Source organism: Vulpes vulpes, unplaced genomic scaffold (assembly GCF_048418805.1).
Source record: "Vulpes vulpes isolate BD-2025 unplaced genomic scaffold, VulVul3 u000000678, whole genome shotgun sequence".
Lineage (NCBI taxonomy): Eukaryota > Metazoa > Chordata > Mammalia > Carnivora > Canidae > Vulpes > Vulpes vulpes.
This window is the reverse complement of record NW_027325803.1, coordinates 65,201-88,954: the sequence shown is the minus strand read 5'-3', so window position 1 is coordinate 88,954 and position 23,754 is coordinate 65,201. Positions and strand designations below refer to the sequence as shown.

Here is a 23,754-nt window from a genome sequence, read left to right as displayed (position 1 = left end):
ATGCACACTCCCCAAGGGGTGTATGCGGTCACACCCCCAGACTCGGTGACACAGATGCACAATTCCTCTACGCACTGATGTGGATACACACACGTAGGCCTCACGGCTGCCGCACCCTGTACCCGCGCGCTCGCCCATGCCCACGGGCCGCCCAGCCTCCGCGGGGGCCACTGCTCACCACCAGAGGGCGCTCCGTCCCTTCGGGAGGCAGACTCTGCACACAGGGCCTGGGGCCCCCACCTGATGGCCCCGCCGCAGGAGGCCACACACCACCCCCAGCTCACATCCCTGATCCTGTGCCTCTGCCTGGAGGGGTGTCCTTTCATCCCTTGCTACTGAAACCCCAGACTCTGCAAGGCCGGACTCCAGTGCCGCCTCCGTCAAGGCCAAGCCTTTCTGATGCCAGACAGGGCCAGCCACCGTCTGCCCCAAATCCAGGCAGCTGGACCCACCAGGGGCTCAGAAATCGGCCGTGTGCCACCGAGTCAGTAGGCCTGGTTGCCCTCTGATTCCTGGATGGTCAGCGGCTCTCTCCAGGTCCTGAGGCCTGGTCCTCAAGGTGCCCAGGAGAATCCCCCAGAGAATGAATTTATTAGAAAACAGATTCTCCGAATCCGTAGCATGCACATGTGTGCACCTGACAGGTGGAGGCCCCCATAACTTTGAGGCAAACTCCCCGGAGACCATCAGGCATGCCACAGGCACGTGTACAGGCACATCCCCAAAGCACGGACATGCACCCAACCCAGGAGTCCCCACCGGTACCCCCCAAACATCCACACGCACAGGGCGTGAAGGCTGGATGGAAGGGGCCCCCTTTCTCTGGCCTATGACTTCCACTCGCCCCTCGGCCTTTTACCTCCAGCTGATCCTTTCTGATCTCAGCTGCCTCCCCCTGGAAGACGTAGATCTTCTTGTTCTGGACCAGATGCAGTGGGGCCAATGGCCCCTCCAAGGCAATGGTCACCTGCAGGGTGGCATCCGTGAGCACAGGCCCTGCCTCCACAGAGAAGGCCAGGGTGTCCTGCGGGCTCAGGCTGCCGTTGTGGCTGTAGAGGACGGCCCCGTCCAGCAGGTCCTGTTGGGAGAAGGCTGTGGCCGGCTGGCCAGCCCGGAGCAGCTGCCCCCAGTGCGGGCCGGCTGTGACACGGTAGCGGACCTCATCCCCACTGCGGATGTCTAGGTTGGTGTCCAGGCGGAGCACAGCTGTGTCGATGGTGCCCTGGCCCCCCTGAGGGACCACGAGGCTGGAGCCATTGGCCACGCGGAGATAGGGCTCGGATGCCTGCACTTCAAGCAGCGCGGTGGCCTGGTGCTGCCCGTCGGACACCTGCAGCTGGATCCAGCCACGGTCGGCCCCGGAGTGCACGAACAGGACGCGCCTCTTCCGGAGGTCCTCCTGGGAGAAGCGGTAGATGGGCCGCGTGGGCTCGTCCGCGGCCACGATGCTGCCAAAGAGAAGGTCCTTGCGGGTCAGCACCAGCTGCGCGTCGGTGAAGCCGGAGTCGGCGTCACTGAAGGCCACGTCGTCTGTCGTCAGCAGCCGCCGCCCGCCCCGGGCCACGTGGAAGACGCGGCTGATGGTCTGCACGGGAGCGTGGTCGTTCACGGGCTGGATGGCCACGCGGAAGACGCCCCGGACCTCCTCCCAGGCCAGGCCGCCGCTGCCCTCACTCTGGCGGGTTGCCACGAAGGGGATGTCGTCTTCCGTGGTCTCGGAGTTGTCATGCTGGTAGACCAGCCGGCCCTGCAGCAGGTCCTCGTTGGTGAAGGACGTCACCGCGGTGGCCTCGTCCTGCGCCCCCCTCCAGACCAGCCGCCCGTGGCGGGGCCGCTCCATGACCTCATAGAGGTAGCTGGCGCTGTTGAGGCTCTTGACAAACAGGTGTTCCGCGGAGAGGACGCCCTCGCCTCCCTCAGGCACAGAGAGGAGGACGTTGGTGAGGACGGGGGCGTCGGGGTCACCCCCGATGTGGATGGGGAAGGTGTAGAGCGGGGAGAAATGTGGCGGAGCCATGACGCGGAAACGGAAGGCATCCTCCACGGTCTCCGAGGTGCGCGCCGTGGCCCCGTAGGTCACCCGGCCGGCCTGCAGGTCATCCTGGGTGAAGCCCTGCCCCTCAGACAGCCGGGCGCCCTGCAGCCTGAGGTTACCCTTCCTGGGGGCCTGAACCAGCTCGTAGTGGAAGGTGGTGGGGCTGGGGCCCACCCCCTCCTCCAGAGCGGCCTCCAGGTGCGCGCCGGTGAGCGCCTCCTGCCGTGTGGTGTGGGTGCGCAGGGGCTCAAGCCGCAGCAGCCGCACGGTGGCTCTCTGGATCGTCACCAGGAAGGACAGATTGCTCAGGGTCTCCTGGCCCACCTGAACCTCCAGGGCCACGCGCTCCACGGCGTCCTCCGTGCGGTGCTGCGGGTCAGTGCTCAGGTACCTCACGCGGCCCTGCTCCACGTCCCGCTGCTGGAAGGCCTGCACCGGGCGCCACTCCGCACCCTCGGCGCCCCCCGCGCCCTGCTTCTGCAGCTCCCCGAACCGCAGGGCCGCGGCAACTCGGAACAGCACGCTCACATCCTGCCCTACCGCGTTGGTCTCCACCGACAGATTGGCGGGCAGCACAGGGGCGGCGGAGCCCTGGGCCAGGCGCAGCCCCGTGTTGTGGCGGACCCGGATGCTGGGCCGGACCGCCACCACCTGCAGTGTGGCCGGAGCGCTGGCCTGCAGCCCGTCGCTGACACGGAACGTCAGGTCCTGTGCGGGCCCGCTCCGGTGCACGTAGACCAGGCCGCCCGCCTCCAGCTCCCGGCAGGAGAACTCGGTGGCTGGCTCCCCGGGCTGCTCCTGGCGCTCCACGGGGAGGCCCGGGGCAGTGCCAAGGAGCTGGAAGGTGAGGCCCTCGCAGGCAGAGTCTGGGTCGTAGGCCTGGAAGACCTCGGGCCCCAGGGGCTTCTGTGTGTGTTCCAGGATCACCATGAGGCTGCCGTGGGGGAAGATGATTTGGGGTGGGTCATTGACCGGGTTTATCTGGATGGGCAGGATGTAAGTCTGGCCCCTCCGGAGGCAGGAGGGCACAGGGCCCCTGGCGGTCACAGACACCTCCAGCATCAGCTGGTCGGAGGTCTCCTCCGAGCCATCGTGGACGAAGCGGGCCTTGCGGTTCACCACGTCCAGGAGGGTGAACATTTTCCGTGCCTGGGCTCCCGGGACGTCCAGCTCGAGCTCCCCGTGGCGGGCCCCACGGCTCACGCTGAATAGCACCTGGGATTTACGCAGCTCGGCCTCGCTCAGGTCCAGCGTGGGCTGCAGGTGCCGCCACTCAAGCCAGGCTGTGCCCCCCTCGGCCACCACCAGCGGGCTGACGGTCAGCAGTTGGGTGAAGTTGGCAAAGACGGGAGGCAGCCCCGGTTCGGGCACACAGGGCTCGGGCAGCTCCACGGCGGACCAGGCCTCCGGTGCCAGGGTGGAGAGAGCTTCATAGGTGCCGTAGGTGTCCTCCTCGTACTCGTCTTCCTCCAGGCTGCAGCCGGCCACCATGCTGCGAGTCAGCAAGGCTTCCCGGAGCCCCTGCCTCTGGCCGTTGATGCTGAGGTCCTCCATGCAGCCCAGGAAGGAGACGTTGAGGGCCCCCGAGGCCAGGCCAAGGCGGTGTTCCTGGAGGTGGCGGGAGGCCTCTGTGTCTAGCCCCCCCAGGAGGAGACTGCCACGGGGTTCCAGGTAGCTGAGGATCCCACGGTTGGAAGTCCGTGTGGGGTACTGGTCCACGGAGATTTCCAGCTGGTGAGCATCCACGTGGACACTGACCTCATGGGGTAGCCCGTCGGCCACGGGCACGCTGTTGTGGAGCAACACGGTGCCCTGGCCCTTCTCCACCACAGCCCGCAGGTGGCCCTCAAATATGTCCACGTAGATGAAATCCCCGTGCCGGCCCCCCGCCTGGAAAGCCAGGGGCGCCTGTTGGCTCCGAGTGGTGAGTATGAACGCCAGGGTGCCCTCCTCCCGAGTGTTCCAGGCAGGGAAGGCAGCCAGCGAGTGGGGCCCAGAGAAGCCCAGAGCCATGCTGTCATCAGCAGAAAACTCTTCAGCGCAGCCCTCGTGCACGTCAGGGGTCAGTGGTCGGAGGAGGTTGCGGCCGTTGACGGTGGCGGTGTGCAGGCAGCCCCTCAGGGGCCGGCTGGCTCCCATCAGGTAGGACAGGCTCAGGCTTCCAGTGCCCCCCAGGAAGATCCCATAGGGGACCTCCAGGGGAGCTCCCAGGACGGGGGCTGAGGCGTTCAGCAGCCCATCAACGGACAACGAGGCCTCGCTGTCTGACACAGTCAGCTCCACGGAGTGGACAGCGGAGTCGCTCAGCGGAGTCTCAGCTGGGGTCTGCAGCCTCAGCTCCTCCTGGCCCAGGGTGAGTCTGACCTGGGGAGAGATGGAGGGATGGGAGTGGGGACAGCACTTCAGACGATCTGCTTCTCCTGTAAGAATATAGTTGGTCGGCCACATTGGAGTCCCCAGAGCAGACGTCCTGGGACAAAGGTTTCTCATGCCACCCCTGTCTGCCTCCTGCCACCCCTCTCTCTCTCTCTGTCTTTTTAAAGATTTATTTATTTATTCATGAGACACACAGAGAGAGAGAGGCAGAGACACAGGCAGAGGGAGAAGCAGGCTCCACGCAGGGAGCCCGACGTGGGACTCGATCCTGGGACCCCAGGATCACACCCTGAGCCAAAGGCAGGTGCTCAACCCCTGAGCCACCCCGGGGCCCCTCCTTCCTGCCACCTCTTTACTTATCCCCCAAACACGGGTCCAGATGGGCTCTAGGGTCTCTGATGTGAATCAGAGAAGTGACAGAGCAAGATGCTCTCCTAGGGATTCAGTCTGTATGTTTTACCCTCGCCAGCTTTCCGACGGGACAGGGCCACCAGACAACCACCTTGGCCTCCAGAAGATTCACTCAGGGCATAGAGGGTACCTGGGGTCACCGGGGCAGCCAGGCTCATGGTGGGGAGCCTGATTCCAGATGCTCTGTTTTGAGGGTTAAGTAAAGAAAAGCTCCCTGACCTGGGGTGAGGCATCCGCGGGGAGAGGAGAACTGTTCTGTCTCTAGGACTTTGGCACCAGAACTGGGCCTGGGGTGGCCTTGCCACAACTGGATGGCAGGATGGGTGGAGGCAGAGTATGGGAACTGAAAGAGCAGAGCCCTGGGCACGGCGGCCTTGGGAGCCCAGCTCCCTGGGCTGTGGCATCGCCCTACCTGTCCCTGTCACACCTGTCGGTCGGAAGGGCTCCGGCCCCAGGCTGCACCCGGGCCCCGCTCAACAGTGCCGCCTATTGGCAGAGAGAAGCCATGGCAGCGGCAGGTGGACCCTCGCCCTCAGGCCCGGTCCTCTCCCCCCAAGCCCCCAAGTGTGGAAGCAGCCGAAATTTGGCTTTCCCGAATTTGGGCGGAGACCTCAGGCTCTCAAATTCGTCATGGTTAAGGGGGAGCCTCAGGAGAGCCAGGAGGCTCCTTGCTGATAAAGCTAGTGGGACTGGCAGGACGAAATGGGAAAACGGAGAGGCTTTGGCAATACTGGTCGTTACCATCACGGACAGATGAGGTGACCAGTGCTCAGCAGGGGGCTCACAGGGGCTGCGGGGCCCCAGGATAGGGCACCCAGCCCAGGGGAGTGCCAGGGGGTAGGTACCTCCTGGGGGAAGGGATGTCTACGCTGGGACTTCAAGGCGAGGCGGGGTGGGCGGGGAGCGAGAACCTGACTGGAGAGACAGCCAGCTGGCCCACCACAGGCCCACAGTGAGGGGGGGCGGCCAGGGCTGGTGGTGGGCAGTGTGGGTGGAAGGCTGCGGGGCACAGCCGGCGCACCAGGGAGTCACACCTTGGGAGACGCTGTCCTTCACCTCGTGGCGGAGACCTAGAGACCCCAGGGCGAAAGGGGCTTACGCAAGGTCACCGGCTGGGGGCCATTCCAAGCTAGAGGGGTCCAGCAGGGAGAGGCCACTGACCTGCAGGTATCCCGAGTGGAGCTGCAGGAGGAGGTGGTCAGCCTGGCCTGCTGCCAGGAGGAGCAGGGCTTCGGGCTGGGACGTGGAGAATTGTAGCCGGAGGTCTATGTTGCTCAGAGCTGTGGTCACCGGCACCTGCAGGTGGTTCTCCCCAAAGAAGGAGGCTGTGTGAGAGACGGAGCTGGGTCAGTCCCTTGCCTGGAAGAGGAGAGGTGCTGCGGAGGATGCAGGTTTTGTGCTGGCGCAGCTTCACGGTGCTGGGTGGCACTGCCCCCTCACCTGTCCGGTCCTGGCGCCAGAAGGCGCAGTCTCACCTTGTGTGCATCCCAGGCCTTAGCTCCAAAGGAGGCCAGACCTATTCCAAGCAACCAGGTTTCCTCCTCAGGAGTTCCTGGGGCCTGGGCCCTCTGACAGCTCTGCCTCTCCTCCCGGGGGCCCCAGAGGATTCTCCATCCTTGGCCGAGTTCCTCTTGGGCCTAATGGAAAACCATCCCTGACCGGGTCACCTGGCCTGGTGGTCTTTGCCCCCAGGAATGGGATTCCAGGAGGATCATCCCTACCCCAGTCGGATCCCTCAGTGCCCATGCTTTGGTTCTTGGACAACGCTTTCCATGCCATGCCCTCCCTCTGTCGGTAGGCTGGGGCCACGGCTGGGGCCTGGCAGTGGTGCTGAAACAAGCAGCCCACCCATCCCCACTTCTCTCCCAGGTGTCTTTGGGGTAAGGGTGCAGTCGCCAGCCCGAGTCCACCAAAGAGCGAAGGCTCTGAGGCCAGATGGAGACCACGTACTGGACCCCAAGTGGGCCCCAGCTTCCTGCATCAAGCTGTATTGCTTCCTGCCGCAGGGCTGCTGATTGTCCCTGGGGGGCAGTCAGATCCGGCCCTGTTGTTCCCATGATGGCTGGGAAGCCGTAGCTGACTACAGCTGACTTTTCCCAGCCTGGGTCTGTAGCTAGAGACAAGGCCTGGGAGGGTGGGAGGTTTGCTGAGAGGGCCAGAGGGCCTCCATCCGTGGCTGGTGGTGGCTGTGCAGGGCCCCTTTGGTCTCACCCCAGGACACTACCTCTTTTTAAGAGGCCACATCCTCCAGACAGTTTCCCCAAATTAGCCTCTCTTGACCTCAGACCAGCTGCTACAACTTCTGGTTTGTTCCTTTTGCAGAGATTAGGGCCAATTATAACTTTGACTTGGTCCCCTAGAGGTCCGGGGCTCGTAAAGGCAGGAGACTGGAATGGGTTAAAAAGGTGATTCATCTCTGTAGGGCTTCCCCTGAGCACTGTGTGCAGGCTGATGGCCTTGCTGGGGATGACCTGGCGCCAGCCACATTTGCACTGGTCCCTGGCCTGAGGAGGTGGCACTGGCTGCCACCGGAGGAGTCCAGGGGATGGCCAAGAAAGATCATGCTCTTCCTTTTGGGCTGAGCTGAAATCCCTCCAGTTAGCCCTCTGGCCAGCAGTGGCTGGTGACGCCAGAACCTGGTCTGACAGGGTAAAGGAATCGAATAAGAGCTACAAAACCGTCTGGGTGGGTATGGGCCAGCAGGCCCAGCAGGCCCGGCAGGCCCAGCAGAACCACCAGGCCCAGCAGAACCACCAGGCCTAGCAGACCCAGCAAGCCCAGCAGAACCACCAGGCCCAGCAGAACCACCAGCCCAGCAGACCCAGCAGACCTCGGTGCCAGTGAGGGGCAGACTAGAGAATGGATATGGGGTTGGCACCTCACCTGCAAAAGCATTGATTCCTTTTTTTCCTCTCAAGATTTAATTAATTTATTTGAGAGAGAGAGAAAAAGGAGAGAAAGAGACCACAAGTGGGAGGGGGGCAGAGGGAGAGGGAGAAACAAACTCTCCACTGAGCGGGGAGGTGGACACAGGGCTTGACCCCAGGACTCCAGGATCACAACCTGAGTGAAAGGCAGATGCCTAACTGTCGGAGCCACCCAGGTGCCCCAAGGGCACTGATTCGAGGCACTGAGGGCAGCCCCAGGACAGAAGGGGAGGACGTGTGGCCTCCTCAGGTTGGAGGCATCACCAGGGCAGGCCGGAGCTCACAGCAGCTGGCAAGAGCTGAGTGTTAACTTTGCAGGAGTTTGCCCTCCGGGCGATGTGGCCGGGTGGCAGTATTTATACCCTGGAAGAGGCAAGTGCTACAAATCGGGGTTCCCTTTCTCCCAGAAAGCCTGTTGCTCAACCTTTACCTGTTAGGATGCACAGGGAGGGGCCCTCTGTTGAAGCTGGATGCAGGGACATCGTCATAGTCAGGGCCTCAGGGCCATACCAGGCTGGAAGTGAAGGCGCTGGCTGGCTCTAACCCCTGAACCACCTGCCCCTAGCCCCCTCGCAGAAGAGGAGAGGCCCGGCCTGTTTAGCCTTGTCCTCCAGGCGGAGTGGGAGGGTGGCAGGAAGTAGAGGTACTTTCCAGAGAGCTGGGGTCTGAATGAGTCTATTGAGGGGCTGGGCCCTGCCGTTTCCTGTGGGCCTGGGCAGGAACGCGCTCACACAAGCCGCCTTGTGCGGCTGGAAGTGCACAGGCCAGGCGGCCCCCTCGTCCTAACAGAGGCCTCTGAGGCCTCGCTGGCCAGGGTTCTGGAAACTCTGACAGCGCCGTTCCCCCCACGTCCTGGTCTCCTGCTGCTGCCCCTCGCTGTCTCTGATGGGCCGCAGCTGCAAGGACCCAGAACCCCGGTCCTGGGAGACAGCTGGAGACGAGCTGTGAGTGGGGAGGCAGGACAGGATGAAGCCGTGAGCTAGGAGTCAGTTCCAGAGGGCTTCCTTGGGGAGGTGACGCTGGGAGAGAGGAGCAGGCGGGGGTTTCAAAGGGCAGCAAGGCCAAGTGACAGACTGAAGCAGAGATGTGCGGGCTCTGGAACAGCTGGAGCCAGAGGAGGGGAGGGAAGGAAGCAGCAGCCAAGCCAGCCGCAGGGGCCTGCCTGGGGTCCCAGGGCGGCCGAGGGAGGAGAGAGGCATCCTCACTGCTTGGAGACTTGCCCTGACCCTCCTGGCTGAAGACACAGGATTCACCGAAACACCAGTTCAGGCCTGCAGCAGCTGTGTGGGCCGCCCTCTGGGCTAGGAGAGGGCCCGGTCTGGCCTCTGTGTCACCTTTTGTAAAAATGGGTGCTGCTCCCCATCCCTCCTCCCTCCCTCCCAGCCCCGGAGGTCCTGTGCTGGTCCGGGAGCCCGCTCTGTGCACAGCTGTGCAGGGGGTTCGCAGTGTGGGCCGTCCGGGTGCTGCCCAGCGTTCAGCCTGGGGGCCGCTGCCGCAAGGGCCCTGGGGTCAGTGGGAGGGGCAGCGGGATACTGCGCGCCTGGGTTTCTCCGCCGGGGAGACGGCCGTGGGTGGGTGTCCAGGACTACGTAGAGTCTACTTGCGGGTGTGTTCGGGCATGTGGGTGGCTGCTTGGGGGTGTTTGGGGTTTGCATAAGGCTGTGTGTTTGTGCATGTGTGCGCGTGTGGGCTGGGAGCTGCCAGGACAGAGCAGCGATTGTGCCCGCGCCTGCCCTGGGCCTCGGGGCCGCCGCCGTGGCTCAGCTGGGCCCGACTCCGTGAAAGGGGCCATGTGTTCCTGGACGGTTCCCACCCGTCCTCCCGACGCCCGGCCGTCCCCGAGGTTTGCTGAAGGTGGAGCATCCCACGGCTTCCCGGCCTTCCTGACCACGCACAGGGCGCGTCTATCTGGGTCCGGCAGAGTGGCTCCGTCCTTCTTCCTGAGACGAGGGTTTGGGGCACAGAGGAGCCTGTGTCCGTCCCTGCCAAGCCTCTTTTCAGGTGGGGAGACAAGCTTGGGCCACCGTCCCCAGCAGGCCACCCGCTGGCAGGGCACAGGTGGGGCGGGCGTCTCTTGCCTCCCTGGGGCGTGTGACTCCTGCCCTCAAGATGCTCTGCTCTTACCTGTCAGCGGCTGGGGAGCATCTCTGCGCACAGCCACCCCCCCCAGGCTCTCCCAGCGGCCAGGCCGGGTCTCAGCCACGGGGCCTCTTCTAGTGTCGGGGGTGGGGGCGGTGGGGGTGCTGCAGACCCCGATCCTCCCACACCACCGGACTGTCTCTCCCTGTCTCTCTGCCATATCTCCTTTGTCTCTGGCTTTGCCACTCGGCCACCTCGCTGCCTTATCTCTGTCTCCCCTGGTCTTTCTTTGCCTTTGGCTCCTCTCCCCTGCCTTCCCCTGGCTAGAACCGGGAGCACCCCCGCCCCAGGACGGTCTAGAGAGCTACCCCCAGGCCCCCCGCTCCTTGGGTGCTGGGTCTCACGACACCAAAGTTCTCTACAGGGTTAGCATTCAGGGGGGTTTCCAGACACATAAACTGAGGCTTCAGGGCAGCTGCGATTTGACAGGGAAGAGAAAGCCTGTGGGTCTTGGCCCAGCCACCTGTCTGAGCGCCCCCTCCCCCGGAAGTCAGTCCCCTGGTGCCCTGCTCCCGCCCATTCCCGGTTGCCTGGGGGTAGCCTGGGGGTAGCCGGCGGCCCCACCGTCAGCATGCGCGCGTCATGAGCAGCAGCATTCCTGGGTGTCTGCCGCTGCCTGACTTTATAAGGGAGGAAGTTTGGAAGCCCAGCTCCTGGGCAGGATGGCTGGCTGCCGGGCGGGGCGGGGCCGGGGGCGGGGGAGTGCCCAGGGTCTGGGGCAAAGGGGGCGGAGGGAGACCCGGGCACATACGCTGGGAGGTGAACCCAGTGGTACTGAGATGGAGCAGGAGGTGAGAGATGGATGGGGAGAGAAGGGGATCCAGTCATTCCTTCCTTCCTTCCTTCATTTGCAAATACGGTAACACAGCCACGGAAAAGAAGCCCCCACCGGGGGGAGACAGAAAGCCTGAGAAAGATGTTAAAACTGAGAATGAGAAATGAAGACCCCCCCACTCCATAAAAACTGAACTCAGGAGTCCAGTCAGAGGCCCGAAGAAGGAGAAACCAAGAGAGCCCCAGAAAGCGGGATGTTGGCTGCCAGGCTGCTGCCGTGGGCGGGAGTGAGGAGGGTGAGGAGGGGCACCGGGAGCCGGCTGGGGAGGGCAAGGGGTCCTGATCTCGGGGGAAGCCGGACTTCACCGCAGCTCCTTGCGGTTTGGCACCAGGTGTGCACTTCCCGTTCCAGACCCACATCCTAGGCAGGCAGGGGGCAGGCTGGGAGAGGCCTCCTCCTGAGAAGTCTGGCGGGGGCCGTGGGGGAGTGCTCTAGGGCAGCCAAGGCAGGGAGGAAGGGCTCTGTCTCCCCCGTGGGTGTGCATGTGGGTGGCCGTGGGTGAAGGCAGGACGGACCAGGTGCCTGCCCCAGCCGCTGGGCCCTCCCCGGGTCACTCGGGCCCTCCAGAACCCAGGCCAGATGCCCCCCTCCTCCGCCCCCTGTGCCTCCAAAGGCTGCGCTTTTTCTCCACCAGCTTCTGCCCCCAAGCCAGGGAAGGTCTGAGCAGGGTGGGAGGGGGGGAAACTTCCTGTGAACCAGAGCTATGCCCCCAAGGCTCATGGACCCCAAGGCTGATGGGGCTAAGCGCCCTGCAGCGCCCACGCCCACTCCCTTCTCAGAGCTGGGGAAGCAGTGCCTTGAGGTGGCCCGAGAACTCAGTCCCCCAGAGCACAGCCACCTGTCACAGTTGCTGGGGTGAGCGCAGGCCGGGCAAGGATGTGGGGTGGTGGGTCCCGTCCTGACACTGAGCCTACTAGGGTGTCAGCACCCCCTAGCCCGGCCCAAGGCTCAGCCCTTTCCACTGAGCTGTCCCCTCCCCCCTGCCCCCAGCCCCAGTATCTCTGAAGGGAACAATGGGGGGAGGGCTACAGGGACAGACTTCAGGTCAGGTCCCAGAGACCACATCCCCCTCTCACGGTGGTGACAAGGGCATCCCGAGGGCCTAGATGCTTACTGCCTGCCAGGGCTAGCTGCCTGGGGGATGCCCGCACCCCTGCACCCCTGCAGCGCCCCTGCCCGGCTCTTCTGCCTCCCCGATCTGGGCTCATGGGCCACATCCCATCTCTCAACACTGGAGACCCCAGCTGGGGCCAAGGTGGGCCCGTCTCTCTTCACTCCAGGAGCCCTCGAGCCAGCAGCCTCGCTCCCAGGGCACTCGGGACTTCAGCCGCCTTGCCGGCCCCTTCTGTCTGATTCCCATTCTGGCTTTTGCAAGACCAAGGAGGCCCGGGGCTACAGGACTCCTCAGCTAATGGCCGAGTCCTGCCTCTGGACGCTGGCCTTGCTGCTGCTCCTCTGCCCAAGAGCTTCCTGGCCACCCAAGCCGAGGGGCACGTGTTGGGGAACATTTCCAATGTGGAGATCTCCTCCGAAAGACGATTACCCCTTGGACCGGCGGGGAGGTGACACTAAACTTGGTACAGGACACTGACTGGTGCCCCGGGCTCCCAGCCATGAGGCCAAGTCTGGGCCTTGTGCGGCACAGAGGAAGCTGGGAGGAAAATGAGCGGTTTGCTGGAGGAGCAGCTCATCCACCCAGGCTGGAGGGCTGGGCTGGGGAGGAAGCAGGGCCTCAATGGAGTCTTTGTGGAAGCCTGCCGCTCCCCTGGCCCGAGGCACAGAGGGGTGGGGTGCTGCAGCGTGGAGCAATCCCGAGAGGCTTTTCCACCTTATAATTTTCCTCCCGGTGCAGGGATCTGAGTGGATTGCCAGGCCCTCCCCCACATCCCCCCCCCCCCCCCGCTTTTCTGGCCTTGGGTGGGGTGGGGGGACGGGGGACCCTGATGGGAGTGGCCCAGGCCTAGGTAGGGTGACTGGGAGGGAAGAAACAGAGCAAGGGACCTTCCTCACCTGCGCTGGGCCCCCTCAGCAGCCCCTTCCCCCTTCCCCCCTGCCCTGGGAGGGAGCCCATCTTACAGGGGAGAGAATGAGGCCAGGGGAGGCCTGTACCTGCGCTAAGTCCTCCAGAGGAGCCTTGCAGAGCTGGCCTGGAGCTCCTGGGCCGGGCTCTGCACTGGGCCTCGTGTCAGGGAGGGACGTGTGCACAGGAGCAGTGTGGGGCTGCTGTTGCGTGTGCATCGGAAGTGGGGCATCTGCCGCAGGCTCCGGCAGCAGGAGGGTGTGAGAGCTGGCCCCGAGCCTGGGAGACACACTTTTTCCCTTCCTGTCCTCCGGGGCTCCCTGGGGGGCAGTGGCGGGCGGGAAGGCAGAGGAAGGGAGGGAAGAGCATCTGCTTTCCTGGGCTGCTTTGGCAGCTGGCCTCTCCTGGGGCGGCTGGATGGGTCTGATTCGGGGGCTTGGCCAGATCAGGGAGGGACCTTTTTCAGGGCTGGCTGAGTGTGGCACGTTCTCCAAGCCAGTGATAAATGCTGGGCGTACCCACTGGGGTCTCTGAGATCAGGGAAGAGGATGGAGGGGCAGAGGCCTGGGGTGAGAAGCCGCTCCGGGGCGCTCTGGGGCCACCCCCTCTCTCAGGCTGGACCAGAGCCAGGAAGCAAGCGGAAGCCTGTTGCTCATCTCTGAGCTCCCCTTCAGCTCTGGGATGAGAAACTGCTAAGGGCAGGGCCCTTGGGGAGGTGTCCTGGGGCTTCCCCCAGCCTGGCAGCCTGGACTTGGAGACAGTGAGTGTGTGAGCTGGGGTGGGGGTTGCGGAAGCAATGACTGTTGGTCTGGACATAGGCCGGGGCCAAGAGTCTGTGTGCTTGGAGAAGCCACGGCTGCCCCGCAGATCCCCCATCTAAAATGCAAGGAAGAGTGGCGGGGTAATCTCAGGATGGCAGGCCCATGTCCAGGACATGGGGGAAGGAGGGGCTTGGGACAGGCCCTCCCCGCGCTCCCCTCCAGCCCCATGCTGCCCTGCTCTCTTGGGCCTCTGCTTTCTCACCCGTGCGGAGGGCACCTGGCTGGGGGGACCAACAAACCTGGCCTGCCCAGCCCAGCCTAGCAGGAAGTGGCTGGTGGAGAGCTGTGCTCACTTCAGCAGGGCCATCTCTGACCTAAGAGGCCAGACTGGAAGCTCCCGAGGACGGGACGGAGTGCCCGTATCCCTGCAGGGCACCTGCCGCCCAGGGGGCCCACACGTGTGTGCTGAGGAAGGAAACATCGGCTTGAAGGGGGTACAGGGATCACGTGGAGGTGGCCCTTGGCCCATATGGGGGTTTTCTACCGGCCGACAATAGGCAGGCTGAGCAAGAAGCTTCTAGCGTGGGTGGGATGCCTGCCTGGGAGGGTGGACCGGGAAACCCCAGAGTCTTTGCTAGTGACCTCTGTGCTTACCGGTCCCCCCGAGATCCCTAGCCTGAGACCTCTTCCCATGGGCAGGCCCAGCTCCTCTTGGGATAGGTTCCTGTCCCCCCACTCCCCACCTTCCGGGCCTGCAGACCACCCCCGACTGTCAGCACCGCCGAGCTCGGCCCACCGCTGTGCCGTCTCCAGCCCGCCTCCTGTCCCCCGGCCTCAGGCACCGGCTCTCCACTCTGGCACCCATGTCTCTGTCTCCAGCACCAACTCTCCGGGGCCCTGGGCCCTCTTGCCAATGCCCCCAAGGCCCCTGCACCAGAAACACCCATGCGGCCCTGCAAACCCAAGCCCACCCATCTCAAGCCAGACTCAGTGTCATCTCTCCCCATACCTGCTTGCCTTCCAGGGAAGGCCTCACCACCCACCCATTGGCGGGCAGAAATCTCAAAGTCCTTTTGGACAGTCTGTCTCGTCCCTCCCCGTGTTCCAGCCATCTTGCCCCTGAATTCTCTTTCGGATTCGTCTCCCCCGCTTTTTCCTCTGTGCCATCCCACAAGGCAGATGGTCACCATCCCTTCCGGGCTTAATGAACTTCCTGCCTTGTTTTGCTACCAGCAACCACTGTTAACCCCACATGAGAGTCACTCTGTCATCTCCCTGGGTCTGGAAGCCTTCGATGGCTCCCCATTGCCCCAGGATCAAGCCCCAACTGTAGGAGGGCACCGAGGGTGCTAGGCCCTCCTGCCCCAGCCCTGCCAGGCTTTCCCGTTCACCTCCCTCGACGACACCCCACGTGCCAGCCTCGCTAAGCCTCGGGCTCTCTTCCACCTGTAAGGAGGCTCGCTGGGCCTCCCGCCGGGCCAGCTCTTCTTTCCTTTCCGCCTGCGAATGCCCTCCTGCTCCTTCGGGAAGGAAGCCTTCCCCGCCCTTCCCCACAGCCCACAGTTCCGGCTCTGTATTTGGGGCGCCAGCACCTCTCAACCGTGCCCTGGGGACTTGTGCTACTGTCACCGCGCTCCCTGCTAATAGCGCGTGTCTTGGGAACAAGACTGGCGGCGCTTGGTGAAGGGAGGTAGGAAGCTGAAGGGGCCAGAGGGCAGCTGCCCCGTTCCTAGCTGACCCAGCCTGGTCTCCCTCCAGGCTTCCCTTCAGTCCTCCTCTGCCTCGGGGTGGGGCAGGAGGCTGCCCCAGCCAGGGAGTGCTTTTCTGGGCCTATGGTGACAGAGTCTGGTGCTTGTTTTTAAAGAAAATAGAATGGGAGCCCCTATTTATAGCTGGAGGCCGCAGCCCCAGACAGGAGAGGGCTGGGGTTGAGGCTATGCAGGCTCCGTTCAGGCAGGGGCCGGGGGTGGCGCCATTCCCAGGCCCCCTGTCCCCCTGTCTCAGCCTCCACGGAAGTGCCTGTGGGATCCTGACATCCCCAAGACAGGGACAGGACGACAGGATGTAGCCTGTGCTTCAGGGCGGGGGAAGGAGGGGACTTGGGTGAGAGGATGGAAAGTTCCTCTCAGGGTTGGTCTCTGGGGCCCAGAGCCCCTTATGGGAATGAGTGGAGGTGAGGTGTGTCTGCTGGGAAGGCCCAGGGAAGGACACGTGTGCGGAGGGCTGGGTGCACGCAGCACTTTGGGTTCCCCGGACTTAGACTGGGTCGAGGAAAGGGAACAGGCAGGGTCAGAGACCCAGGGCAGCCGGAGACAGAGAGACAGCCATGGGGAAGGGACAGGGGATGGGGGGAAGAGCTTGGCCGTCTGCGTGGAGAGGATAAAGGAAGCCCGGAGGGGCTGGAGGTGGAGGCTTCTGGGCAGCGGAGTCTTCATGGTGCTCTGGGCAGTGTGGGCAGAGCCTGAGCTGCGGCCGGAGGAGGCGCAGGGGGCAGGTGTCTCTGCTGCCTTCACCCCAGAAGGCTGGGCCGTGCCCACTCCGGCCCCACAGGGCCCGGGGCCTGGAGACCCTCTGTCTTGGGCGGGGGAGCGGGGGGACTTGGGGGGGGGGCCCAGACCTGCTTGGAGGCAGAGAAATGCTGTAGGGGCAGGGCCTGCGCAGAGGAGTCCCCGGGGGATGGGTGAGGTGGTGTGGGACCCGCTAGGGGTTAGCCACCCACGGCAGAGGCTGGGGCCTGGCCTCACCTGCTGTCCCCTCTACCCAGACCTCTCCCTCCGCTGTGGGTTGTGCCCTTGGAGGCCGTGGCGTGGCTGGGCCCTGGGGCCTGGGGCCTGTGTCATGGAGCTGTAGCTGTAGCCACAGCCAGTGACTCAGACGGTTAAAAAAAGGAGCAGCTTGGAGCGGTGACTCAACTGGCTCTGGAGGGGCTGGGTGGGTCTGGCTGGTACAAGATGGGGTGGTCTGGGTTTATTTTTAGTAGGGTGGGGCTCGAGCAAGGGGGTGGAAGACGGGAGCCGGGGGTGGAGCAGAGCCCTACCCTCATCCTGGGAGAGCCCCGGGCTCTGCGCGGACTGGGAGAGTGGTTTCTAGGTACCAGGCCGCGCGGGCAGGCCAGGCGGCCCCTTCAGCCCCTTCCAGGCCAACCCACTCTGCTGTACGTCCCCAGACAGGCCACTGGCTCTCTGCACAGAGGCAGGGCCCCCCGTCCCATTCTCCAGGAGCTGGAGCTCTGAACTTTACAGCTGACCTTGGGGCCTGGCTATGCGACCCCGGAGCCAGAGACGGGGAGTCTGCCCAAGGCCACACAGCAAGGCCAGGTACCCTGAGGGCTGCGGTCCCCAGCCGGCTCTCCCACCCCAGGACTGTGAGCGGTTGGGGGGTCAGGCCCTCACCGGAGTCCTCGCCCATGGAAGAGCTCAGCTGGGCCTCAACAGGATGGCTTGGAGCACGTGGGCATCAGATGCCCGGACACGGGGCCCAGGCGGGGGCGGGCGCCTGGATGCCGTTGGCGCACATGCACATCCGGGGAGCGGAGCCCAGCTCGGTGACTGGTGACGGGGGTTCCTTCTCAGAAGCTGGGGCCTGGACCTGCCCAGCCCCCACCTGAAGCGCCCCCCAGCTGGAACGCTCCCCTCCACCGGCCCCCACCCCACCGCAGTCTCCAGGAATCACTCTCCCCCTAGGGACTCTGATCTGGTGCACGTGCACCCGTGCACCCCCAGCGCCCCCAGCGCCCCCAGCGGGTCCCAGCGGCTCAGGGCGGAGGGGCCTCCTCAGTCTGGGCTTCCTCCGTGGCGCAGTCCCTCCCGTAACGCCCCGTGGGTGCCCGGGTGGTCCCTTCACGTGTCCAGCCCTGCCCCCACCCCACCCCGGAGGGGCCCCAGGTGTGCCCCGGGGGCAGGGCAGAGGTGGATGTCTAGGCTCCCGCCCTACAGCAGTTCCTACAGCAGTTCCCGCTGCTCATTCTCTTCATCCCCACCCCTCTGCTCTCCGGACAGTCTGGGGTTCATCTTGTTATTCTTTCAATACATCCTGGTTGTGCCCTACCCGGAGCAACGATCTCTGTCTGAGGGCCCTTTAGGGATGAGGCCGGGGAGGGGCTGGGAGGGCTGGCTTCTCCTTACAGTGGGGGGGGGGGGGGTCGGTGCTCAGCCCAGTGAGCCCTCGGCTGAAAAGCCCCCTCCCCCTTCCTGAGGGGTCCCCAGCTGGCCCGCAGCAGCTGGTTGGTGGACCCTTGGGGACTCATCGCTGCTTTTCCATGTCACTGAGTCCCACACAGACCTGCTCACAAGGCCACCCCATCCAATCCCTGACCTCGGAACCCTTCTCAAAGATCGCCGGGTTGCTGGGCCCGCCCCCAGTCCAGAGGACAATGGGAGTAACCCAAAGACAGGGACTTCAGGGGCTGGCACCTGCTGAGGGCTTACTCTGGCAAAGGGCTCTGATCCTCAACACCCATGGGCCGCAGGCATCATTTGTCCCCATTGAGAGAGAAGACTGAGGCTCAGAAGGCTGAGTCACTTCCCAAGGTCACACATCAAGGGGTAGGGCTGGAGTGAGGTCCTTGGCTCTCTAATGCCATGTTCCTTCCACAGTGTCCCTGACCTCCTGCCTCCCCGCAGCCCAGAGGAGGGAGCCGTGGGCCTGAGTCAGGACGAGGGGCAGGAGGGGCTCGCTCTTAGCTGCTCCCAGGCACCCAAAAAGGGTGATTTGTTCCTTCCCTGACCATGGTGGGAAGTTGTGTGGATGTGTGCGCCTGAGGCCTGCCTGGCCGGCCTCCAACTGCAGGGGAGCGGGCTGGCCCAGCTGCTGTGCGCAGGGAAGGGGAAGGGAGGGGTCCAAGTCGTGGGAATCAGCGTCTGGGGCCCAGGGCCCACTGATATTTATAGCTGGCCCCTCCTGGACCGTGGGCGGCGGTTGCTCTTAGGTGGGAAAGGAAGTTGGTGTCCTCTCTCCAGCCCTGTCCTGTCCCCAGAGAGGAGGCAGGCCCCCAGAGGCCTCGCTTGCCTGGCCGTGGTGCTGGGGGCCATGAATCCTGAGTCCGAGGTTTCTCCCGGGACGGCTGCTGAGGGGCTGGACGCTCTCCTTGCTAGGCTCTGGGCCAGGCTGCTGAGCAACACTGTTGCACGCGCATGTGCACGCATGTGCGTATGTGTACCTCCAGGGCATCACGCTGACGGAGGTCACGGCTTGGGCAGAAAGGCCTGCGGGCCCACGGAGAAGGAGGGCAGGGCCCCAGGAAGGGCTGGGAAAGGCTCCCGGGGTGGTGGTTCTGGAGCCGGGTTGTGAAGGATGAGAAGAGAAACCAGGTGCCAGGGCTCATGGATTCTCACCTGATGGCCGAGCTCCTCCACCGCCCGTGGGACACGGGCTCGCCCTGAATGCAGAGGCCGAGAGGCCGGAGGGGGAGAGGGGGCCCGGCACAGTCATGGTATCTTGGGGCCCTCGGGAGTGTGGCACCAGGAGGCTCCTGCCTGCTGGGGGCTCAGGGACGTCCCGTTTGGTTCAGGGAGTGGCAGGAGGGGGATGCTGGGACAGGAGAGGCCCAGTCCACGGCCTCGCTGGGAGGACAGTGGGCTTGGCTTCTGTTCCCTGCCTTCGGGCCTCCTGACCTGACTCCATCTGGGAAAGGACATGTTCCGGGCCCTTGGTGTCATCCTACTCAGTGATCAACATGCCCCTCTGGGCTCAGTCCTGCGTGGAGCAAGACGGTGGAGACCCCTGGGGAGAGCGGGTGGGAGGTGGGCCCGTGGGAGGCTGCTGGAGCTGTGGCCGCCACCCAAACAGGATTCAAGGACAGAGAGCAGGGAGGTTCAGCCCCCACCTTGCTACGGACTTGGTGTGTGACCCCGAGAGACTAGCTGTTCCTGTCTGGGCCCCTGTTTCCCTATGAACCATGGGGAGACTGGTTGGGGCTGGGGGGGCCTCTGCGGTAAGGTCTGGGAGGGGAGGCAGCCTCAATGACCCACCGTGACAATCAAGCCATGAAGACATGCTCGGAAATAGGTTAGTGCCGCGGTGGCCCGAGGCCTGGCGGATGCACAGCGGAATGTGGTCAGGGCCCAGAGGGGGAAGGAATGGTCCGCAGAGCGTGGGGAGCCCCGCCACCAGGCCACCTCGATGGCAGACCTCAGTGCTACTGCCCTACATCTAGGACGAACGCGGCTTTGTGTGCTATCCCGGCCATCGAAAGGGGTCGGGGACTTTCTTGAAAAGGATTTGCTTGTGCTGCCACAAAGTACGGGGTGTCTGGAGAGGTGGGGTAGGGGGACACAGGAGCAGAGATCTAGGCTCCTCAGTGAGCTGTGTCTCCCCTGCTGGTGGGGTCTGGGCCCACCGGTGGGTGACGGCCCCACCCAGGCTGTTGTGGAGGTGAGGGACAACACTGCAACCTATGTGCCCGGAGCGTGCCTCTGCACTTCTCTGAGCCTCAGTTTCCACATCTCTAAAATAGGAATGTTTCTTGACTGGGGGGGGGGGGGTGCTGTGAGGCTGTGCACACACCTGTGCACACACGGTGGGCCTCCCCCTGGGGATGCCTCTGCAGGTGGGAGTCCAAGTAGCCGATAGCTCCGCCCCGCTCCTCCTCCCCCGCTGGGAACGACCCACCCTTCTGAGGCGCCCCTCCTCTGAGGGAATCCAAGTAAGAAACCATCCATACAAGCTCCGTTGTCGTTCATTCCGAATCACTCATCTACAGTCGGTGGTACCCATAACAGCATAACTTGAAACGCATCCGAAGCTGCACCCGGAGAAAGAGTCTTAACTCTAGAGAGCTCTGCAGAACTGGGCATACGTTGGGGCAGGGGGCATGTTGGAGGCAAGAGGGGAGCTGGGTGGAGCCAGGAGTTGGGGGAGCAGGAGCAGAGGGAGCAGGAGGGGAGCAGGCCCAGGCCCAGGGGCCCCTCGGGCACCTGCTCCTGGTGCCTTTAGGGCGTATAGGGGCCACAGACGGCGCAGCAACCCCTGCCCCCATCCCGTCCACACCTCATTCTCCCGGGCGCCCCCGCCCAGGTTCGTGAGCGCAGCTGGCCCTGTACACGGTTGTTCATACTTGTGCGCACACCCACATCTGTATGCGCCAGTGAGGGTGTGCTGCGGGCTCTTTCCAACCCCCTCCCCTGCCTGCCCCTCCTGGGCAGCACGCCCAGTTCCCAGAAGCAGCCTGTGCACTTCCTCTGAGAGCTCCATGCGCACCCGCTCTCCTCCCGCAACCGCGCCAGCAGCCTGGCCCACCTGGCCACCCGGCCCCAGGCGGCAGCACCAGAAGACCCTCCTGTCCCGCCCTGGGGGTGGAGTGGGGGGTGGCTCAGTTACACTCCTGGAACAGCTTTTCCAGAGTCTGGGTGGGCTGAGCCAAGGGCCTGGCCTCTGCGTTGCACACACACCTCCACACCGCTGCTCCCCAGGGGATCCCTAGGAGCAGGGCAATCTACTCGGACTTGATTCCTTGCCCTGGATGCCTCCATGGTCCTGTTCTCTCAGACGCCCCGAGGCCGCACCCAGCTAAATCAGGGGCCCCCCCTTACAGGTCCTCCTGCCCCAGCCCAAGTCAGACTCCCCCCTCTTACCCCGTCTCTGAGAGCGGCTGTGCCAGGCGGGGCGAGAGGTGTGGGAGCCGCTGGCCCTGCGGCCTCTGCGCTCGCCTGGACTCCTGCTGCTCCCTGGAGCCCAGCTGCCAACATGGGCTCGAACCCAGTCTCTCCCGCCACGTGTCCCTCTGCCCAACGCCTCCCAGGGGGCTCCCAGGGTGCTCGACTCCCAGGCCTCATGACCCAGATGCTCTGGGATGCTGACAAATGCAGGGAAAGCATCCCCTTGGGCCTCACTCTGGTACCTGAAACCTTTAGGGCCTTTGGGGCTCGGGGTGTCCAGGAGGGACGGGAGTGATGCCTTCCTCAAGTGGGGCCTGACCCCTGTGCAGAGAGCAGGACATGGGGCTGAGCCAGACGGGGGGGGGGGGGGGGGGGGGGTGCAGAGAGGGCTCGTTGGAGGGGGAGGCTTCAGCTCTCCATACCCTCCGCATTCCCAATTCTTCCCAAGGGCAGAGGTGGGCTGAACATGACAACCCCCTGCTGCCATGCCACTCCCCTGCCTTAACATCGGTGGCTCCCATTGCCAGGAGGCACAAGCTGGGGCTGTATTCTGATCTTTAAGGATTCTGTGCCCCGGCCCAATGGCTCCTCCTGGCTCGTGCTCACAATACATCTTCTAACCAGGCTGCTGGGCTTCCTGTCTCTACATGCTCTTCCTGTATCCACCCCAGTGCCTTTGCTCAGGCCGAGCTCCTGCCTAGAGTATGGACCCCCTTCCTGTCCTCCAAGGCTTGGCTCCAGGATCACCCTCCGGCCTGCCCCAGCTTGCCTGTCAACGTCTCTTCTCCATACTCCTCATCTGGATCTTTGCAGACATGACAGGAGTTGCTGTGTGGGTTTTAATTTGCCTTTCTGCCTCCGGAATGCGTGTACGCTCAGCCCTTCCATTTCTGTGTACCCCTCGTTGCCCAGCACAATGCTCGTACAGCGTGGATGCTGAGAAGATGTTGGAGAGTGGCTTCCCGTCGAAGCCCAAAGAGAGGGGGTGCTGGAATCACTCAGCTGGAGCCTGCAGGCTGCCTAAGCGGCCCACTCCGGTCACCTCAGATGGCCTCTGCCCACCTCTCCAGAGGCCCAGCCCATCACCCAGGCCCCAACACTTTGAAGGAAGGGGTCCCTGGGAAGAGGAGCAGAGAGCCTGGGGATCCAGCTCTGACTCACCCCAGTAGGGGGTCCCCCCTGACTCATTTCCCTCTGGGTACCTCGTGATGCTGTCCGTTAGAGCTGGCTTCCCCATAGGACAGGGAGAAGGGTGTGGCCCGGCCCCTGGAAGGGAGACTCCGGCCCTTCCTCTGCTCAGAGTTGCTTTTGGGAATGGTCCCGAAAGATGGAGGCTGGAGCACTGATTCATACTTGGGCAGTAGTGACTGATGAGCCCTGAGGCCACAGTTCCCAGGGCATAGGAGACCCTGCCTTGCCTCTGGGAAGAAGGCTGCCCTGGAGGGATCTGGGGAGTGTAACACAGAGGAGACGAGTCCTAGTGCCCTCGGAAGGTCAACTGTCACTCGGTCTCTGCTGGGGTCAAGCGCCAACGCCCAGGGCAGGGAAGCGTGGCACGGGTTGCCCGGGGCTGTCTGAGGGACCCTCTGAAGGTGCCAGGAGGCTGAGGAGTGGGTGCTCCTGGCTGTCACCAAGCAGGCCTTCTGGGTCAGCAGGGGAGGGAGGGGAGTCAGGAGCTGGAGAGGACAGCAGGAGGAAGGTGGGGAAGGGACTGTACCGACCTGCCTGACAAAGGACACGCAGGGGGCAGGGGAGGCTGCAGGCTGGGGCCCCGCGGGGCCCTGCGCAGGTGGGGCAGGGTGGCCCCCTCTCCGGTTCCCGCCTCAAGCACAGCGGTTCCTGGCCTGGGGGGCTGAGGCTGGGCTGCTGGCCGCTTGCTGTCCCCAGGCGTCCTTTGGGCACCAGCGCGGGCACCTGAAGCCTCGAGGAGTGGGGAGTGGGGAGTGCAGCCGGGAGGTGCCCCTGAAACCCACTGTCCTGCACAAGCCACACCCTGACCTGGCGGGCCAGCCTCAGTGGGCCCACGGGAGCCCCGCGGGACCGCCTGCATCCCGGGTGGGATCCCTGCGGGCGGCCTGGGGTGGCAGCCGCGCGGCCCCTGCCCTCACCCGACGCCTCCGGGCCCTCGGGTGCCCTTCCCTGCCGCCCAGCACCCGCTCCCGCCGCAGCCCCTACTCACCCGCGGAGGAGGCGCCGGCCCACAGAGCCAAGGCCAAGGCCAGGGGCAGCGCGGGGCCCGGGGGCGCGGGCTGCTGACCCCGCATCGCGGCAGGTCGGTGGGGCCGGGCGGAGCCGGAGCGCGGGGAGCCCACGAAAGGCACCGGAGGAGGCTGCTGCGACTGGGGCCGGGCGCTGGGGCCGGCGGGGCCGCCTTCCTTGACTCGGGGGCGGGGCAGGGCCAGCCCGCGCTCTGGTTTCAGGACGGCTCCCCCGCGGCCCCCTCGCCCCCAACTTCCTTAAAGGGCCCAAGCCGGGCTGCTCCTCCCTGGGCAGGGCTGGGATGACCCCGCCAGCTCCGTCAGCCCGCGGCCCACCCTGCAGACCTGGCACCAAGCCCCCGGGGAGCCGGGACCCCGCGCTCAGACCCCAGGGCTCCCGGAGACCTACTCTGGGGGAGAGCCGAGCTGGGCTAGCCCCTCACTTCTCTCTCCTGCC

At 64.5% G+C, this 23,754-nt stretch overlaps 1 protein-coding gene across 1 annotated transcript in view; it reads right to left on the bottom strand.

Annotated features, from left to right (window-relative positions):
• The window catches only part of CSPG4 (chondroitin sulfate proteoglycan 4), a 33,457-nt gene extending 9,931 nt beyond the window's left edge, over positions 1–23,526 (bottom strand). The window contains exons 1-3 of the mRNA XM_072745997.1: positions 23,279–23,526; positions 5,984–6,147; positions 860–4,399 (exon numbers count right to left, since the gene is read on the bottom strand). Of these exons, the coding sequence (XP_072602098.1) occupies positions 860–4,399; positions 5,984–6,147; positions 23,279–23,363 (3,789 nt within the window). The 5' untranslated portion in view covers positions 23,364–23,526. The remainder of the gene's footprint in view (positions 1–859; positions 4,400–5,983; positions 6,148–23,278) is intronic.
• Positions 23,527–23,754: the final 228 nt, after the last annotated feature.